Source organism: Parasteatoda tepidariorum, chromosome 2 (genome assembly GCF_043381705.1).
Source record: "Parasteatoda tepidariorum isolate YZ-2023 chromosome 2, CAS_Ptep_4.0, whole genome shotgun sequence".
In the NCBI taxonomy this organism is placed as follows: domain Eukaryota; kingdom Metazoa; phylum Arthropoda; class Arachnida; order Araneae; family Theridiidae; genus Parasteatoda; species Parasteatoda tepidariorum.
The window spans coordinates 37,456,327-37,475,095 of NC_092205.1; the positions used below are offsets into that span (position 1 = coordinate 37,456,327).

The 18,769-nt window shown below is 26.1% G+C and overlaps 1 protein-coding gene across 1 annotated transcript in view; it reads left to right on the forward strand.

The window, feature by feature from the left end:
• The first annotated feature begins 204 nt into the window (after positions 1 to 204).
• The window catches only part of LOC107438598 (neuroligin-2), a 180,245-nt gene continuing 161,680 nt past the window's right edge, over positions 205 to 18,769 (forward strand). Inside the window, exon 1 of the mRNA XM_016050915.3 lies at positions 205 to 1,645. Within this exon, the coding sequence (XP_015906401.2) occupies positions 1,132 to 1,645 (514 nt within the window). The 5' untranslated portion in view covers positions 205 to 1,131. The remainder of the gene's footprint in view (positions 1,646 to 18,769) is intronic.

The following is an 18,769-nucleotide window of genomic DNA, read 5'->3' on the forward strand; positions in this document are numbered from 1 at the left end:
AAGCAAAATACCTCAATAAATCATTCCTATTTTTTCAAAAAAGTATTTGAACATTTTCTTATACAGAATAAAATTCTATTTTAAAGTCTAAGTGGGAATTAAGTGAGACAAAAGACTTTAATTTCGCGTTTGTTCTTCATCAGTTTCACACTTTGCCTCCAGATGGCGGGCCAAATTTGCTCTTGCTTAGTCCCCAAACCTTCCGGACTTTCCAGTTTGAAATAACACTCCTATTAAGATCAGTGCCGGATCGTGGAAGTGAGTGGGAATCGGCGCTCTCCGAATGGAAATCCTCTTCTTCATTCACTTTTTGGCTCCTTAAAGATTCATGCCAAATAGTCAGAGAAAGTGGAATCTAGACTCAAATACTCTACGTTTCCTGTATTTTGTTTAACAGATAGAAATATCTTGTTTCCAAACTAAAGAAATTTACGTGCCGTACAGTCTTACAGGTAGTTTCTTGCGTGCATGCTGGTGGTGATTTACTGTTGCACTTATGTGTCATGTTGTGTCTCTGAGTAATACTTTTGTGTCTTTATTAGATTTAGAGTTGAGAAAAATCACATTTCTAGGTAGGGTGTCAGGTAATGAATATTGATGATGTGATAGTAAAAAGATACAGTGTGCTTAAAATATTTGTAGTCTCTCCAAAAAAGTTTTGACTTGAATACCTGAAAATATCTCAGAGTGAAAATTTTAATTTTGAATTTTATCTTTTGCAGAATTTTTGATTTAATTTTATTTTTAAAACAATGATTTAATTTTAAATACTTTTTGTGTTCGAATAGATTTAGCTCCAATCATCATGAGAGTTATAAACAATTAGTCGCTGCTGATTATAATAATTATGAAATATTTTTATTAAGTCATTTTCAGAATAATAGGCTTTTTCTTGGAATATATTGCTTCAAGACGTACATTAAAAAGATATCATACCATAGATTTATTTTCTCTTGGAATTTATTTCACATTTGGTTTTGAATAGTTTCTTGCTTATTTAAATATTAAAGTTGCTTACCTTATGGTTCTCTGGCTTTATAAGTCCAAGAAATAACAAAAAAATAGATGAGTGATTTGTAAATGTTTTTGACATGTAAGTAAAAAGTAATTTCATTTAACATTATAAATAAAATGGATCACACAATGATCAACACAATAGGAAACTTGCCTAGGAAAAAGACAACTAATTTACTCCGTTTTACGAAATTATTCACCGGAATTTCTTTAATATTTTTAAACACCAGTGGATGTAGATCTGACTCTAATCCGAAACCAGAGCCTATGAAGTACCAACCAACTGAGAGCATTGTTGCGACTAAGTATGGCTCTCTGAGAGGAGTAGTCGAAATTCTCAGCAATAAAAACTTGCAACCCGTTGAAGTGTTCCTAGGGGTACCCTATGCAGGTGTGCCACTAGGGTCTTTACGGTTTTTACCTCCTGGAACACCACCACAGTGGCGAGGTGTCAGAACTGCCGACCATTTTATGCCTGTGTGTCCTCAAAAACCACCAGACATTAGCAATGAAACAGAAGCATTAAAACGCATGCCACCTGGACGATATGAATACTTAAAAAGACTTTTGCCATTCTTGGCAAATCAGAGCGAGGATTGCCTTTATTTGAATATCTACGCACCAGCTGGAAGTGAGTAAAATTCAATTTTTCTCTATTATGTGTTAATGTTAATGATGTTAATATACGTTAATATTTAATAACATATGTATATAATAATAATATTTAGCATGTTTTCCAATCACTATTCTTAAATATGTGTTTTTCATATAGTGTTTGTTCACTAGTGTTTAATTAGGGCATTTGAGGAAAAATGGGACATTTTTTATCGATATTCAAAGCGTGAATATCAATATAAAACTTAATTAAAATTAGTCAAAAAGTGAAGAAACATTTAAGGAGGATTAATAAAATTTATAAGGAGAGTAGTTTAAAATGCTATCTGAATAATTAATATATTATAGTTACTATAAAAATATAATTAATTGCAAAAATAACTAATTGAAAAAAATTTCTTTTTTGAATAGGGAAAATAATAATAATAATCTATACTTAAGAATTTGAAGCTTAACTCAGCTATTGAATATGAACTTCTTACTTTAAATTTTAAGATATATTTTTGATAAAATATTCTTGTTAATATTTATGATGATGCATTTTAAAATTTAATAATTTGCGACATCCTTATCCAAAAAATCTTTTATCCATTAAACACTTTTTGAAATTTAATTCAACGATCCTGAAACCTGCAATGAAGTAACTTATTAATTATTACGTCATTTAAAGGCATTTAAATACAAACATATTAATTATTTATTAATGTTTTTCAGTTCATAAGAAATTGAAAATATAAAATTGTATTATGTAAAAGAAAGGAATTTTATTTAAGAAAATCGGCCAGGAAATTTTAAATTTACTTACGAAAAATTATAGTTATTTTTTAACTTTAACTGTGATTTCAAATTGAAAAGAAAAAACATTAATTTGGATTTTTGATTATAAATAAAAATGAATAGACGATGATCTTTTGTATGCGGTCGAAAATTCAATTAAGGAATATTAATTTTTCTTTAAAAACACAAACATACGTGTTTGCTTTTGTGCGTTTTTTTGCAAATGTGAAACTCATACACTAAATGTATATATATATANAGAGATGGAGTCTTATATTTCAAAAAATTGCTTTTGCAAATTTTAAATAAATAATAAATACATTTTTGACAACACGCAGTAAAAATAGTACGGGAAAAATTCTTTCAAGTATTTTTTTTTGTCTCGTATAGAAATATTTACTTTAAGGAAGATTATTTTTTTATTTTAATTGTAAGACATGTTGTATAATTTTTTGGCGTTAACAGTACAAGCTATTAAAATTTAATAGTTTTTTAAGATATAAATGTATTGAACTGACGTTGGGACAGCAATTCTTCTCGCACTTAACTTGTTATTTAAATATTTTGAGTCAATAGTTCTTAACCCTATTTTCATTATTTTCTTAAATTATAGATTTTTCTGTAAAATCAACGTTATTTTTGTGCTTTTTAAAGTTGGTGATTACCAATGCATTTTTAAGAAATTATTCGAAATATGTAATATATGATTTAAGAAAATATTCTGTGAGTTAGTTTATGCATTTGACGAACTGTTTTGATTGCAATTATATTTTTATATAGGAATTCATTGTATTAGTTAATATTTTATTAAAAAATAGCAGAAGAGTTTTATGAATGCTGATTCATGATCAAATAGCGTAGTAAGAAATAGCGTATCTTATTTTGGATAACTTTCTTTTCAAAACTTTTTTCGTGCTTTCATGACAAGAAAAACGCTTTCAAAATTTACATAAAGCTAAGGTTCGAAGGCTGTTTTATTCATAAATAATAGGTAGCTCTGTTTATAAAGAATAAATAAATATTATACCCTTCTAAAAATGATTATTATGCATGATAATTTTTTGTATGTATACTATGTATGGTTCAGTTATAGATAACTTCTATTCCTCTTCTTCTAGATGCATTTCATTTAAAAACAATACTCAGATAAAAAAAACCCTAGAAAGAAACGTATAAAAACTATCTTTTTTATGTCTGTCCTTTTTTTCAAGATTTCATGACTAGAAAGACATTTTTAAATTTACATACTGCTATGACACGTTCTTAAGCTTATTTATTTTTTGAACAAAAACAATAGCTTCAGAAACTAATATAGATCATTGTTTACTGCATTTTAAAAGGGAAACTTCGTATAATTTTTATACTACACTGAGGAAAAAAAGTATGGTAAAAACTACCAGAATAGAATAAAATTTACTGTATTTCCGATTCAATGGAAAGATGAAAAAGTATGGTATTTTTTGTCGAAGGACATTTTTTAATGATTTTGGTAAAAATAACAGCAAAATAGGATTTTTTATGCTATAAATTTGGTTCATGGCGTAAAATTTGAGAATTTTATCATGACACTTAAGAGCAAGGCATGAAAACCATTTATTCCATTAAATTTATTTTTCAACTCTGTATTTTTTTAAAAGTGTAGTAATATGGACTATCTTTTCAAGAAATTGAATTTCCTGTAAATCGCTACCATCCAAACTGAAAAATTAACAACTGAATGGTTAATATATTATATACTTTTCTTCTATGAACCAGAATTATGTTTTTTCCCAATAATGTTATTACCATAGAGTATGGTAATTTTACTAAAATTTTCTTTCTCTGTGTATAAGGAAAAAAAACATATTAGAATTATGTATTCGATATTTTGTTAGCCACCTAATATTTAAATTTAAGTTTAATTGTGATATCAACTAAAATTAAATATTTTTAAGGACTTTAAAATTCTTTTAAAAAGTACAAAAGTACGGAAGAAAACGTAATGCATTCAATTAATTAAAATATGTATTTTTTTACATAACTGAAAGATTTCTAAATCCATTTTAATGTTTGTAGTTATAATCACTGCAAAGAAACGATCATTATGAATTAAGATCATATATGCACGTTATATGCGTCTGATTATCAAATAACAACATAGGTTTTGATAATATTTGTACCATATTCTTCAAATGTTAACTTTATTAAGCAAACAGGCAATGTAAATATTAAAGAGTATGTGGACAGAGTTTTGTTAAAATATTTCCATTTTAAATTTTAAAGCCAATGACTTGATTGAATAAGCTTTTACGAATTAATTTATGTTTGTTAAACACAATCTTTGCATATTACTTCATTTTTGTATATTACTTCAGTATTATTCTCTTGTTCAAAGATTAGTTTACGAACTAATAAAATAAATAAGTCAATTACATATAGAAGTGTATAACATGCAATGATATTGGTCAGAAAAAAAGTTGTGTTACATTTATTTGTTTTTCATTTTTTTAAAAAGGAAACGCAATTAAAATCTGAGAAAAAAAATTGTTATTGCTTTTAAATTTTATAAATTTGTAAGGGAAATTTATAAGATATGTAAAAGGCTTTCGGAATGAAAATGTTCATTTTGTATCACAAGGAAATATTTCTTCAGTAATAAATTTAATTTATGATTTTGAATATTGAATCTATAAATATACTTCCTGATGTTTTTCCCCATAAATCATATTTTTCCAGGCAAAGAATTGCATGAAAATATTGCAGGTAATTTACATTAATTAATTTATATAGGTTTTAAAAATCAAGTGACTTAGTTTATTTGGCGATATACTAATAAAATATCACATAATAGTGAAATGAGTTGCACATTTCTATTTTAAATAATTTTATAGAAATAAGTAAGAAACTGTCCATTTAATATGTTTTCAAAATTCCACAACTAACATGCAATCCTTTTTATTTTTCCACGCTAATATTTAATCAAAATATAGTTATTAATCAATTACTCAGCTTTGTCAAATGCAAAGCACAATATTAGCGTACATCACGATTTTACTTAGTTTTTTTTATTGAGTTTATTTCTATATATTTTAGAAATATTCAGCGAACGCATAAAAATTGAATATACGTTCCTAAATCTACTAAAATAAAAAAATACTCCATTTATTTATAATGTCGAGAAAAGCATTTTGCCTAGTTGGTCTTGAACAGTAAACGTAACATCTATGCATTTTATTTTTCATTTTTCTCATATCACTTGCCAATTTTCCCTACGTACACGAGTTTTGTAGGCCAAGAGACATTTGAATTGCCACAATAATTTTTATTAATCTAATATATAATCTAAATATAGCTCATTTTAAATATGAAATAATTTATACATTCAATATCTGCCTAACGATTTTAAATAAATAAATGTTGTTAAAACAAATGTTAATTTTGTATTAAAAATATATGTTCAGATGATAAAAAATATTTCTACCTAATTTATAATAGAAAAAAAATATATGATCTATTATTTCACATGACTTATGATATTAAATAATTAATTTAATAACAATTATAAACTATTATCAAATGAACAATTAAAATACTACGAATATAATTAGAATTAATAAACTTAATAAAAATTAATGAATGTAATAAGAATTTATAAATATAATAAGAATTAGTGAATATAATAAGAATATAAGAAGGAATTATGAATGTAAGGACATGATATAAGCATAATAAGAATAATTAATTGCTTATTTCATTTCGATCACTTTAGTATAAAAATAATTATTATTAATTGCAGAAGTTATTGGAAACAAACTATTCAATAAAATATGCTTAAATATAAATGAATTTGAATTTTCATTTTTATTTTTATTTTTGTGTAAATTCTAATGAACAAATGTATAGTTTTCAACAAATTTATAAGTACCCTTTATATTTATTAAGAACATTTCAACACTTACGAAGATCATTAATAAAAATACTTATAAAATAATTTGTGTATTTAAAGCCATAACAAGCTATTTATAAAGTAACTTGGATATCAATACAAAATATGTTACTTTATAATAGCAGCAAAAATTTACTTTAAAAGATATGCGAATTATGATTTTTTTCTGTACTTACTTATTCTATGATGATTATTGGCCATGTATAGCTTTATTCTAGCCTTATTCTGTAGTTATTATTAATTATTTTAGCCTTTAGTATACTAGAGTTCGTACTACATAATTAAAAAAATAATACAGTTTTTAATTAGTATTTACCGCATCATATTTCAAATTCTTTTCAGTATCAAAATTTAATTGATGTGGTATAGGTGCGAAACACTATTTTAACTTGTTTTCCATATTTTCTTTCTGTAAAAAACTAAAAGAGAGACGTGCTACGACGCTATAAAACGGAATGTTTTATTTTAATTTATGCTTTTTATAATCAATCAGAGTAAGAAAGACAATTTATTAATAAATTAAATTAATAAATTTGATTAATAAAAGATGATTAATAAAAATTTGACTGATAAAACTTGATTAATAACTGCAAAATTGTATACAGTGCAAAACATTTCAGATCAAACAACGTTAAAAATATCGACAATTAGGGTGTTGGAACTTTTTATCATAAAATCCATTTTTGCCTAAAAATCTAACAAACCGTAATTTTTTGTATGCAGTAATATAAAATCGAATTACTGTAATTGTCCTGTTATTGAGTTTCATTGAATCACTGTAATTGAATTTTATAATTATTACTTTAAATAAGCATTACTGCAGTACTGCTTTTACGATAGAAATAGATTTTATGACAAATATGGATTTTACATATTTGATCTGAAATTCTGTACAGTGTAGTTTAAATTTCTTTCATATTAAACTGTACCATAATTTTAAGAAGTATTAGAGAGTATAATGTATTTTGAAGAAAAAACTTTATTTCGATCCACGCATAAAACGACAAATTGGATTTAGTTTTAATAAGAAAAAATATCTTTAAAGAATTTGAAGCAAAATTACTATTCATTCTTTTTGGAGAAACAACCTTCATAACACTTTTCTAACTTCTCTTTTTATTTCTTTTTATTAATTTCAAAAAATATTATTATGAGCAACAAAAATTCTATATTTTCAATTTGTTTTCTTCAAAATCTATCTTCTTTTAAATTAGGAAATTCAATTTTCCATCATCCAAGAACTATGAAAAGTTTTTATAAGTTTCTTTTTTATTTCTATTATGTGAAAATAAATGCTCTTTTTATAATTGTGTAAAATTTTATTATATTTTTATTGTCTGTATATTTTTTTATCCCCTTTATCGTAGAAGAAACTTTAAAGGAGAAAAAGTATGGAAATATTCAAAAAGCTATTAAAATTTAATAGTTTTTTAAGATATAAATGTATTGAACTGACGTTAGGACAGCAATTCTTCTCGCACTTAACTTGCTATTTAAATATTTTGAGTCAATAAATTCTTTACAATGGATATGAAAATTTTAATGATAAATTAAATCGAGACTAAATAAATATATTTTTTTTAAAAAAAGTTATTATTGTTTTCATAATCCTGAATTGAATGTAAAACAGGTTTTTTTTTTTTTAAAAAAATAGGTTATAAAATAAAAATTTACTACACATTCTAATGTATTTAGCTATTTGAAAAAAACTAAAATTCGATGAATAGTTAATTTTAAAGTGAACAAAACTTTTCAAACTTTAAATTTTTCATGTAGCTACGAAATATTCATTCTAAATCAGGATTAAAGGTCAGATCAGGAAATAAATTGTTGATTTCTTATACAGATAACCAATGTTCTGTCTGTTTGAGTCAGGCTTTATAACCAGTTAATTATCACTTTGCTCTAGGTCAGTGTTTTGCTAACAATATAGTGATGGCATCAAGTATTCGCTTTAGTAAACGGATTATTGTTACCCATAAGATGATTTGAGTAATGCGAATACTGGCGAATCAGTCTTTGATCTCAAATCTCTTCCAAGAAGATAGATTTATCCTGATGTTTGACTGAGGTTATTTTCATATAACTGTTAATTGAACTACATCGACTTGGGATAGGGCGTTTGACACCTAACGAGGTGACCCAGGTTTGAATCACAGCGGTGGCTGGTTGGTGCAAATTTCGCTTCCACCTCGCTTTAAACACAGTTCTGATTTAATATTTCCTCAGTTATAAATGGATCAAGAGTTAGAATCCTTTTGCTGTCGAGCTAGTCTAGGGATTTCAACCCTCTAAAGTCTAAGGATGTTTTCACGGTTTTCCTCTCAAAGCCAGTTTGATCAGAAAGTTTTCCCAGAAAGCAAGTTTGTGTCAATGCTGGATCCAGAAGCTCCATTGTTTTCTGGGTTGTGTTCAAAATTCCAAGGCAATGGAGTTGAAAATTGATAGCTGTAAACTCAGAATTGGGTCGGCTACTAAACCCAGGCTATAAAATAAAATAAAATAAAATAAAATAAAATAAAATAAAATAAAATAAAATAAAATAAAATAAATAAAATAAAATAAAATAAAATAAAATAAAATAAAATAACCGCTGACTGACAGTTTATTAACTGTTTATTAAGATAAAATTGTAAAACACGTAAGCTCTCCCTTTTTAAGCTGTTTGTAGAAAACGTGATTTATAAAAGTATTGCATAACTTACGAAAAATAAAAAATTGCAATGATATAATAAAATTTACATAGTTTAAAAACAATGTTATAAATTTTATAATGTTATAATATTGTTAGTTTATAAAATGGTACAAAAATAAATTAATTCTATTTCATTTTACTATTAAGCTTTACTATTAAGCTTACTAATACTATTAAGCATTTTATTTTATTAAAAAGTATTTTATTAATTTGAAAGTTAATTTTTCACTGCGCTTAAAAGTGAGAAAATCCATTCCATTTTGATTGTAATTTACGTTTTAGCTACTCTGTAGTAATATGTATTGAGCTCAACAAAGTTTAGTAGTTTTACTCCTATTCCGGCAAATATTACATCGAGTTTCCCTCTTTCTGTTATGGTGTTTCATATCATCCCAGATAATGTGTTTAGTTCATGGAGTCGATAAACATAAGCCTGATATTTCAGAATAACTTGTAGGAAACTATCATCGTCTTGGGAATATGTATTGATTTGAGTCGAAAGTTTTCTATCCAAATCAGAAGTTATTGCGGTTGGTGTTTTTTGGAAACTGTAAAAATAGCTTTTGTGCATCTTTTGGCACAAATAGAGAAATTCTTTCATAAAATTGTTGTGTCAATTTTAATTCAATAAATTTATTATTAGAGTTCTATCTATTCACATAGAGTTCTATCCATTTACATAGAGTTCTATCCATGAATTAAAGTGTATATTTCAGAATAGATATTTAATAATAAGGGATATATTTTGTTCTCTGTTGCATGGAAAATTTCAAAAACAAAGCAAATTTCTACTTTTAAGAAATGAATAATCGAAAAGTAACCAAAACCTGATCTAACAAAAGTTATCGCACACTTTAAAAAATCAGCACCTATTATTAAATATTCTAATTTTTAGTTAAATTAACATTTAGTGTAGAGTCAATAGCTTTTAAAAGTCAGAAAATAATTTTAACAAGTTTTTTTTTGTAATATTAGTTAAAAAATTCTTTTCTCTTATCATTATAGTTTTTCGTGTTAATTTCATGTCATCAGTTCCTTCAGTTCTCTTCAAATATTTTTTTATTGCGTTTAAATATGGCAATGGAGGTAGTGTGTAAAAATCTTACGGTCTGTTATTGAGAAATTAGACGTGAAAGTTGATTTGTGCTTATGATACCTATCTTGATATAAAACACAGCCATTTCCAATGCACACATTTTGGGCTGATAATGCAAATTTTATTTTAAAATACTTAAATTAAACAGGAAGATTCATTATGATATCAATAAATATCGAATTACCTTATCCTGATGGTGACATGTACCAACACATAACGACATCTCCACCATTCATAACTGTCCCAACTAAGCTCTTGGGATAAAGTTCATCATTTTTTTTATACAATCCATTGAAACCCAAAATGTTAAATTTGGCTTTAATCCTCCAATGAGACATTATAGATAGGTCTGCGATTTTTTTATCATTAATTTTGCGAATTAAAATCTAAAGTTTCTGTTTTTCGTAAAGCGAAACGCTTTCTGCCGTCAGACGCCCAATTAATCTAAGATTTTCAGGTGAAATTTAAATAGAATATTGTTATAAGATTCAGCAGAAACTTTTACATCACTGAAAATTTTTTTTAATGAATTTTCACGAATTTTATAGCTAAATAATTATATGATATAAATCTTACGATTAACAAAATTTTTGCAATCTAATAATTTTTCTAATTGCTGTGATTAACTTTCACAAACTTTTTAAAAAACAAGTAATTTAGAAATTTATAGTTGCTAAAAATTAGTAAGATTAACAAATAGATCAAATATTTGCACTGTTATTTCTAGAAAAAGTGTCTGTCCCAAAAAATCTATTTGGTAGACAATTTAAACTGTTTAAAAGGCTACTTCTTGATTTCTTAAAATATTTTGTAAAACGAGAAATGGAAATTCCTGCAAAATAAGAAAAGTTGTAAAATCTTAGGGCTATTCTCTTAGAATTGACAAAGATAAATAAACAAGAGATGGAGTCTTATATTTCAAAAAATTGCTTTTGCAAATTTTAAATAAATAATAAATACATTTTTGACAACACGCAGTAAAAATAGTACGGGAAAAATTCTTTCAAGTATTTTTTTTTGTCTCGTATAGAAATATTTACTTTAAGGAAGATTATTTTTTTATTTTAATTGTAAGACATGTTGTATAATTTTTTGGCGTTAACAGTCGCGGGTTTTGTACCTTTGGAATACTAATTTTGAGTGCAATAATTCACAAAAATTGCTCAGTGAACAATTAACAGTTTATGACTGTACACTCTGTAACTAAGTCTATTGGGTTTTGATCTAGAAAAATTCTTAACAAATTAATAGCTCAGATTGTACTATGTTAACAATTTTGCTGTAAACAGGATCAAAATTATTGCTTTAAAATAGAAATATTATGTTGAATTGGTAGTTGAATTTGAGCATAGTTTATTTTGAGAATATCATTAAAAGTGAGTTTTTTCTTGTTATGAGAGATTTTATAATAGTTGTCAGAGTTAGAGATTTGTTAGAGTATTTCATAATAAGTCGCAAAAATATTTTTAAGTACAGTCAAGACACCAATTAAATGTAATGACTAAATATTATAGATTACTGAGATTTCTGTTAGTAAAAAACATATTACAGAATAAAAACTCGCTAAAAAGAGAAAAAAATCTTAAAATTCAATTAGAATTATCTAGAAGTAAAATAAAATAACCAGAATGGAAATTATTTGGATGACAGATAAAAGATCAGACATTTACTATTTTTTAATATTAGGAAGTGTTGAATATTTTGACGTTAACAACTGATTTTAAATTGATTGAAGGAAGTAAATTTTTTAATTTTTTATATGCATTCTTAAGAAGAGAAATAACTTCAAAAAATATGTTTGAAGTCAAAAATAGATTAATACAATGTTGAGACGTTTCCTTGTTATTATCTTTCACATAATTTAATTTAATATATTTTTTGGCTTTACCTTCTTTTAAAGATTTTATTAAAAATTTTCTTTAGCATATTTTTGAAAATAAAAAATGCTAATTTCAGAAATATTTTTAAGAATTTTTATTATTGATTAAAGAAATTAAAGTATTAAGATACTGTTAGACTTTTCCTTCTAAAATTTTGGTAAAAAAAAACTGGCAGGCTGTCTGTCTATCCAGTTAACCGTAAAATTTATGGTAGAGATCATTTTTTACTTTCATGGTTTTGAATTTACGTGCAACTAATATGATTAAAAACAATGAATACAAAACTATACGTTTTTTAAACCATTTACAACTAGCATGGTTCCAAAACCATAGAAATTAAATTCGATTGAATATTGGAGTTAAGTGCTTTTTCTTAGGTAGTAGGCATTAGAGTTAGGATGTGGTTGAGTTGTGTTTTATCAAATGAAACGTGTAACATGAGTTAATTAGTTTATCTGGATGTTTTACCTATCGTAAGAGATACTAGATACATGGCGTTTACGTTAAACACCCATTACATTGCGTTTGCTTACGATAGAATTCTGGTTGTTTAACCGTATTAGGTAAAAGTAGTTAAGAAACGGTTTTTTACACACAGTTAACAGTTTGAATATCTTCTGATATATGGCTATTATACTGTTTTCTTTGAATATTGTAAAATAGCAAACAAATAATTTGTTATGTAGTCATTTTTTTTCGAGAAACTTCTAGCAGTGTAAAGTTTTATGGATTCTAGATTGGATTTAGACTGTGACTGTAATGACTACATTCGGTTAAAGCCATACATGTTTCAACTGAAACGAAATGGGATATCAAGACTTTGGTTGACTGTAATTAGAAAGTAGTGGTATTTTTGAGAAATTATGTTTATTTTTTAGGTGCAAAAAGGGCATGAAAAGTAGCCTGAAACAGTAAAATCACAACTGTCAAAAATTGTAAAATATAAAACAATAATTATTATTAAATATCAAACATTAGCTTTTATAAAACGTGCTTATTTCTTCATAATGATTAATATTTTTTTATTCGAGACTCTATTTATGCTTATGAATTTGTTCCCAACTTAAAAGAATGACAATCGAAAATTTGTTATAAGGAAATGATATTTGTTATACTAAACTTAGTAACTAACAGACTAAGGAAGATATTTTTTTTACTTAGTGAAAATTAAATTATTATTTAGATATCTTAAACACTATGATTGTAAATAATGTTTTATTTTAACATGATAATCTGTCAGTAATTTTCAAAAAAATATTAGCCTACAAATTGGTTAAGATTAATGGTTTCTCAAGAATATAAACAGTTTGATTTAATCTTTTATGAACTGAAAACAATTTTCTTTTGAGAAATAATGAATGCAGAATTCGCGTGCTAAAATAGCATTTTTTTCATAAAGCTAAAAAATGTTATGTCAGCACTTTAGGGAAAAGAATTTTCTGCCATAATTTCTACAGTGTTTTAAGAAGTAAAAAGTTCTTTCTGAGCTTGTTTTGGCTTATATTTTATTTTGGTAAGTGTTATTGTAGGATATTTTATTTTTCTTAAACATTGTAAGTGAGCAATTGGCAAAATATACTTACATAAATTCGCGAAACAATTGGTATAATAATATAGATTTGTTTCACACTTTTAAGCTGAATTCTTAGAAGTTAAATTAATTTTAGTATATATTTTTCAAAGAATACTTATTACTCATAAAAGCAGACAACTTAAGTTCCTGACATTAATCAATACTTGTATCCTGTTTTGAAATAATATTACATAAATTATAGTGTAACAGAATTTTGAAATATATAAAGAGTAACAGCAAATTTACAGGATGATACAAAATAATCTCGTCACACGTACCTGTAAATTTTAAAACTAATTAAATTTATGTCGCTAAATTTTCAATTAAACATAATAGCATTGATACGAGTACCTTTTGTCTTAATGCAGAGAACCTGGAGGACATAAATCGCACTTTTTATTTATACAATGTCCTAGTTCTTTTAAAGACTGTTAGAAAAGTGTAAAAGTCTTATGAGGTTTTGCAGAAACCATGATATTTAGAATAGACCATGTTTCCATTGCAATGAAGACTGGTGAATAAGATGAAGTGTGTTATTCTTGGGATGCTTAAGTCGCTGAGCAAAATTTTCTACTAAGACAGCACTTCCCCTTCTGGTACTTTCTCCTTGTTCCTTCAAAGATTACTAAGAAAAGTGCAAAAGTCTTATGAGGTTTTGTACAAAGCCTAATCTCTAAGATGGACCCTAATCTCTAGTGGAAAAAAGTCTGGCAAATATGCTGGAGTTGGTTATTCTTCTGATAAAGCGGCAAAAATTTCTGCTATAGACCGCAATGTACTTATTGATACTTTATCCCAGTTCTTGCCCAAGGACTATTTGATGTGTGCAAAAAACTGAGGAAATTTAATGCAAGCTCTTGTCTCCAGGATAGACTTTATCTCTATTTGAATTAAATCCGATGATTAATTGGTTAATATGGCTATTCTTGTGATGTGAAACTTAGTCAACAATATGGAACAAGCGTCATTTTTGAGTATTTTTGTCTTAAAGCAGAATCCTTTCAAAGAGTTTCCATAAAATTTTCGTAAACAAGGAAACATCGAAAAAAGTGCGATAAAAATATTTGGTTTTCACTTTTGTTTATATTATTTATTCCCCATTTTTGAAAAGTAAATTGAACAATAAAGATTTTTTTAAGTGTAAGATTTAATGTCCAATGTGAAAATGCTTCCTTAATATCGGAATAATAATGTAATAATTTATTCGTTAGTTTATTTTACTCATAGTAAAAATAAACTTAAAAGTATGATTTATTTATGTGAGAATACAATGCGACTGGCATTAAATTGATATGATTACTTTTCTGGTATTTTTTGTTCATCATGATGCTTTAATATTTTTATATCAAAAAGTAATAAAATATTACTACACATTTAATTTTAAACCAAATGGCTCTGCGATACAGCTCCATATTTATTTTATTTAAGTAAGAAAATACTTTTAAAAATAATAAAAGTAAATGAATATCAATTGTTTTAATTATTGTTAGAAAATTGGTTGATAATAATTTTGATCCCTATATAATTTTGATTGCCTCCTTAAGTGCGCTTAAAACTACATCTTTCATTTTTACAATATTTTTTTCTAAGACTTGTTAGATCATGATACAAAAATTTAAATAAGTGCAGATTTTCTTGAATAAATAATTAGTTAAATATTATTTATAGGAAAATTTGATTAGATAATATTAAAATTTACTCTGATAATAGACAAAAATATAAATTCTTTAATTATAATGTGTTTTTTCATAAAACGTGATTTTAATTTGCTTTTTTATGCATTTAATTCTTGCGATATTGTTTTAGCGTTGCTAAACTATGCATATTTCATTATAATTCAAAAAGATTATACTTAAATGTAATGTATTTACTTTAAACGGATTATAGAACAATACTTGATTATGTAAAATTAATACGATTATATTTCGTAAGACCGAGGTTAAGATTGATTCGCTAGACAAGAATTAATTTTAACGTAATCACTTAATTAAGTTTCATTTTCGAGAAGTATTTAATTTATTTTATATTGTCATTACTTAAAATATCAAAATAGGTGTATGGCGTATTTATTTAATTTTTTAATGATTATAAACTATCAATAATTATGGTGAATGAATTACTTTACACATTTCACCATAATTTATTTTAAACTTTTATCCGGCATAGGTGGTAAAAAAAACATTTTTGAATCGCGAACAAGAGATATTTTATTTCTTTTTATGCAACTTCAAACAAACATCCATCCATGTTCAGATCGCAATGGTATTCTGAAACAAAAATTACTTATTCTTAATATTTTTTCATCACTTGGATAAACATTCGCGTAATTGGATGAGAATATATGATCAAACACTGATAAAAATAATATTAAGGGAAGTAATTCTGTGCTAGGACTATGTTCGTTAATTTACAGTATACAGCAAAATATATCGGATTGATGCCGTATGTGTTTATAATTTGTTTATTGTATAAATTGGAATAACGGAGTAGATAAAATTCTGATAATTCTTCTTAAATAAAGTAGAAAAAATGGATTTTTCTTCGTTTAATTGTTTTAATATATAAGTCTATACTTATGAAATTCTCTTGTTTTACCTAGATATGTAAAATTCAGATTTGTTTCAAACTGTGACAGTCTTCCAGGAAATTTATTAAGCCTTTTAAATTTTTATTTACATCCGAAGAATAAATTTTTCTGAGATAAGTATAATATTTAAGTCGTCTAAATACTATTTTTCTTATAGAAAGCATAACTTAAGCTGTCATTATCTTTACAATAACTTGTCCTATTTACTTGATCAGGATTATCAGATTTAAAAGAAACGGGAAATACAGAAAAAGGTAAACTTTGCCTGCATAAAGAGAGGATATAAAGATGTACATCTTGAGATTTTATAAGCTCTTTTAAGAAAACATACGCATTTTAAATTGGAAATAAGTACTGAAATTCAAAACTAAATACATAAAATGAGTAAAAAGTCTTAGTGTATTAATGAGGGAGCTGAAGAAAGGTTGACTGTTATTTACAAGCGAATAATTGAAAGATTATTATTTAGGTTCTTCTAAAGTGGAAAAAAAAAACATAGCTCTTACATGTTTATGACTGCCATAAGTCGAGTTTATGTAGCTTATTTATTGGAGAGCGAAACGATCTGAAGATAAAATAATATCGTAAAATACAACCATATATTTAAGTTTTTCTTAATGGATGCTGACTCAAATGATTCGGGTAAACGCAATTCAAATAATCTATAATTTAAAAAATATAGCGTTAGTTCACTGAGAAAAAAAATATAGTAAAAATTGCCGGAATATGGTAAATATTACAGCGTCTCTGGCTCTATGGAAACACCAGAAATCTCCGTAATTTTTTTTCGAAGTGTTTGGTAATGATTTTGGTGAAATTAACAATAATATATGATTTTATAATATGTGAGAAAATTTGGTTAATGTGGTAAAATTCGAGAATTTCATTATGAAACCCCAGAGCATGGCATAAAACCATTTATTCAAATTAACATATTTCTTCAGTTTTCTGTTTTTTACTAAATGCGCGGTACTAAGAACTATGTTGAAAACAAGAATTTCTGTTTTACCGTTACCATATGAGCGGAAAAACTACCAAATGAATGGTTTAAATATCGTATATATTGGCTTTATTACCAGAATTATGTTTTTTTTCTCGACATTTGTAATGTGCAGTGCGGTAATCTGCCATAATTTTTTCACCAAGTTTGATATGAAGCACAGAGTTTCTAAAGGTCAAGTGTGATTTGTGGAATTTGTAATGTGATCTACATTAGGTGAATCCTTGAGCTTTAATATTGATTAAATAAAATAGAAATAGTATAATTTTATAATTAACTTCCTTTCAAACGTCAAAAATAATCAATGAACTGATATTTATCACCAAGCAATTATTCAGTTACATCATGAAGTTACATTTCATTTACTTACTCTTTTCTGATATAAAGAACAAAAAAAAGATGCGCTCTGAAAAACGAGCAAATAATTCCAGCAAAACTCGCTTTTGATTTAAGAGGGGTTCAGATACCTTTGATGTCGTTTAAATATTTAATCAAACAGCAATACTGATGATACTTTTTAAATAATTGATCAAACAGCAATTTCAAACTACAAGCTTCTGTTAATGTGTATTACTAAGCCAAAGTGAAATATTCATTTTCACGAGCTCTTTCTCAACAGTATAATAAAATTTTTTGACAAAGGAATTTCGGACAGCATCCGTCGTTATTCATGAACCCCTCACAAAAAATGTTCTGAAATTACAAGAGATAAACAACAAGCAAATTCTTACTTTTATTATTATTACACTATAAAAAAAATTCCGGTTCAAATTACTTTATAAAGTTTCGGTACTAGAAATCCACTTTTACCGGCACGTGTTACACAAGAAAAAAGTCTGATACGCAGGAGCTTTTATGGTAATAATTATAAAAAAATGACTGAATTATTCTAATTAAATAAATATTACTGTAAAAAATATAGTGTTATATTTTATACCAGAAATGGCGTTTGCGGATCATGTTCCCAAAGTGGCGGTACTGTGCAGTACAGTGTAATTTGATCCGGAATTTTTTACAAAGTGATTACGTTAGTAAAATCCTCAGTTTGATTTTTTAAGCATATATAATTAAAATTAAAACAATAATGTTATAGAATTATAAGTATTTGCCACATAAATAAAATATGTTTTGCACAAATAAATAATTTTAAATTTTTCTGAAATTTTTGAAGTTTTGGTCATTTTTTATGGTACTAAATAAATTATTAAAAGTGTGTGGTGAGGTAAAATTATTCCAAGCGTAAGTATTGGACAAGAATGCAGCTTCGATGTTTATTTCAAAATTTTCGTGTTGGAAAATCGATAGTTCATTCAGTTTATGCCCAAATAACTTTTTTCAAAGAGGCTATTTTTGACTGTATACTATGAAGAAGAAAACTTTTTAGATTTTTCTTCCCGAAGACTTTTTCAGGCAAAATAAAAACTGTTTTTTCTGCGATCGAAAAAAATGTTTTCTTTTACAGTCATCTAAAAGCAACGTTACTATTTTTTGATCAGGTACTGAAACGAGAAAGAGCTTGGAATTTACATTTCTTGTGTTTATACTATATACGTCACAAATCAGACATTTTAAACTGAAAACTGTTTTGAAAGGAGATGCTTTTTTAA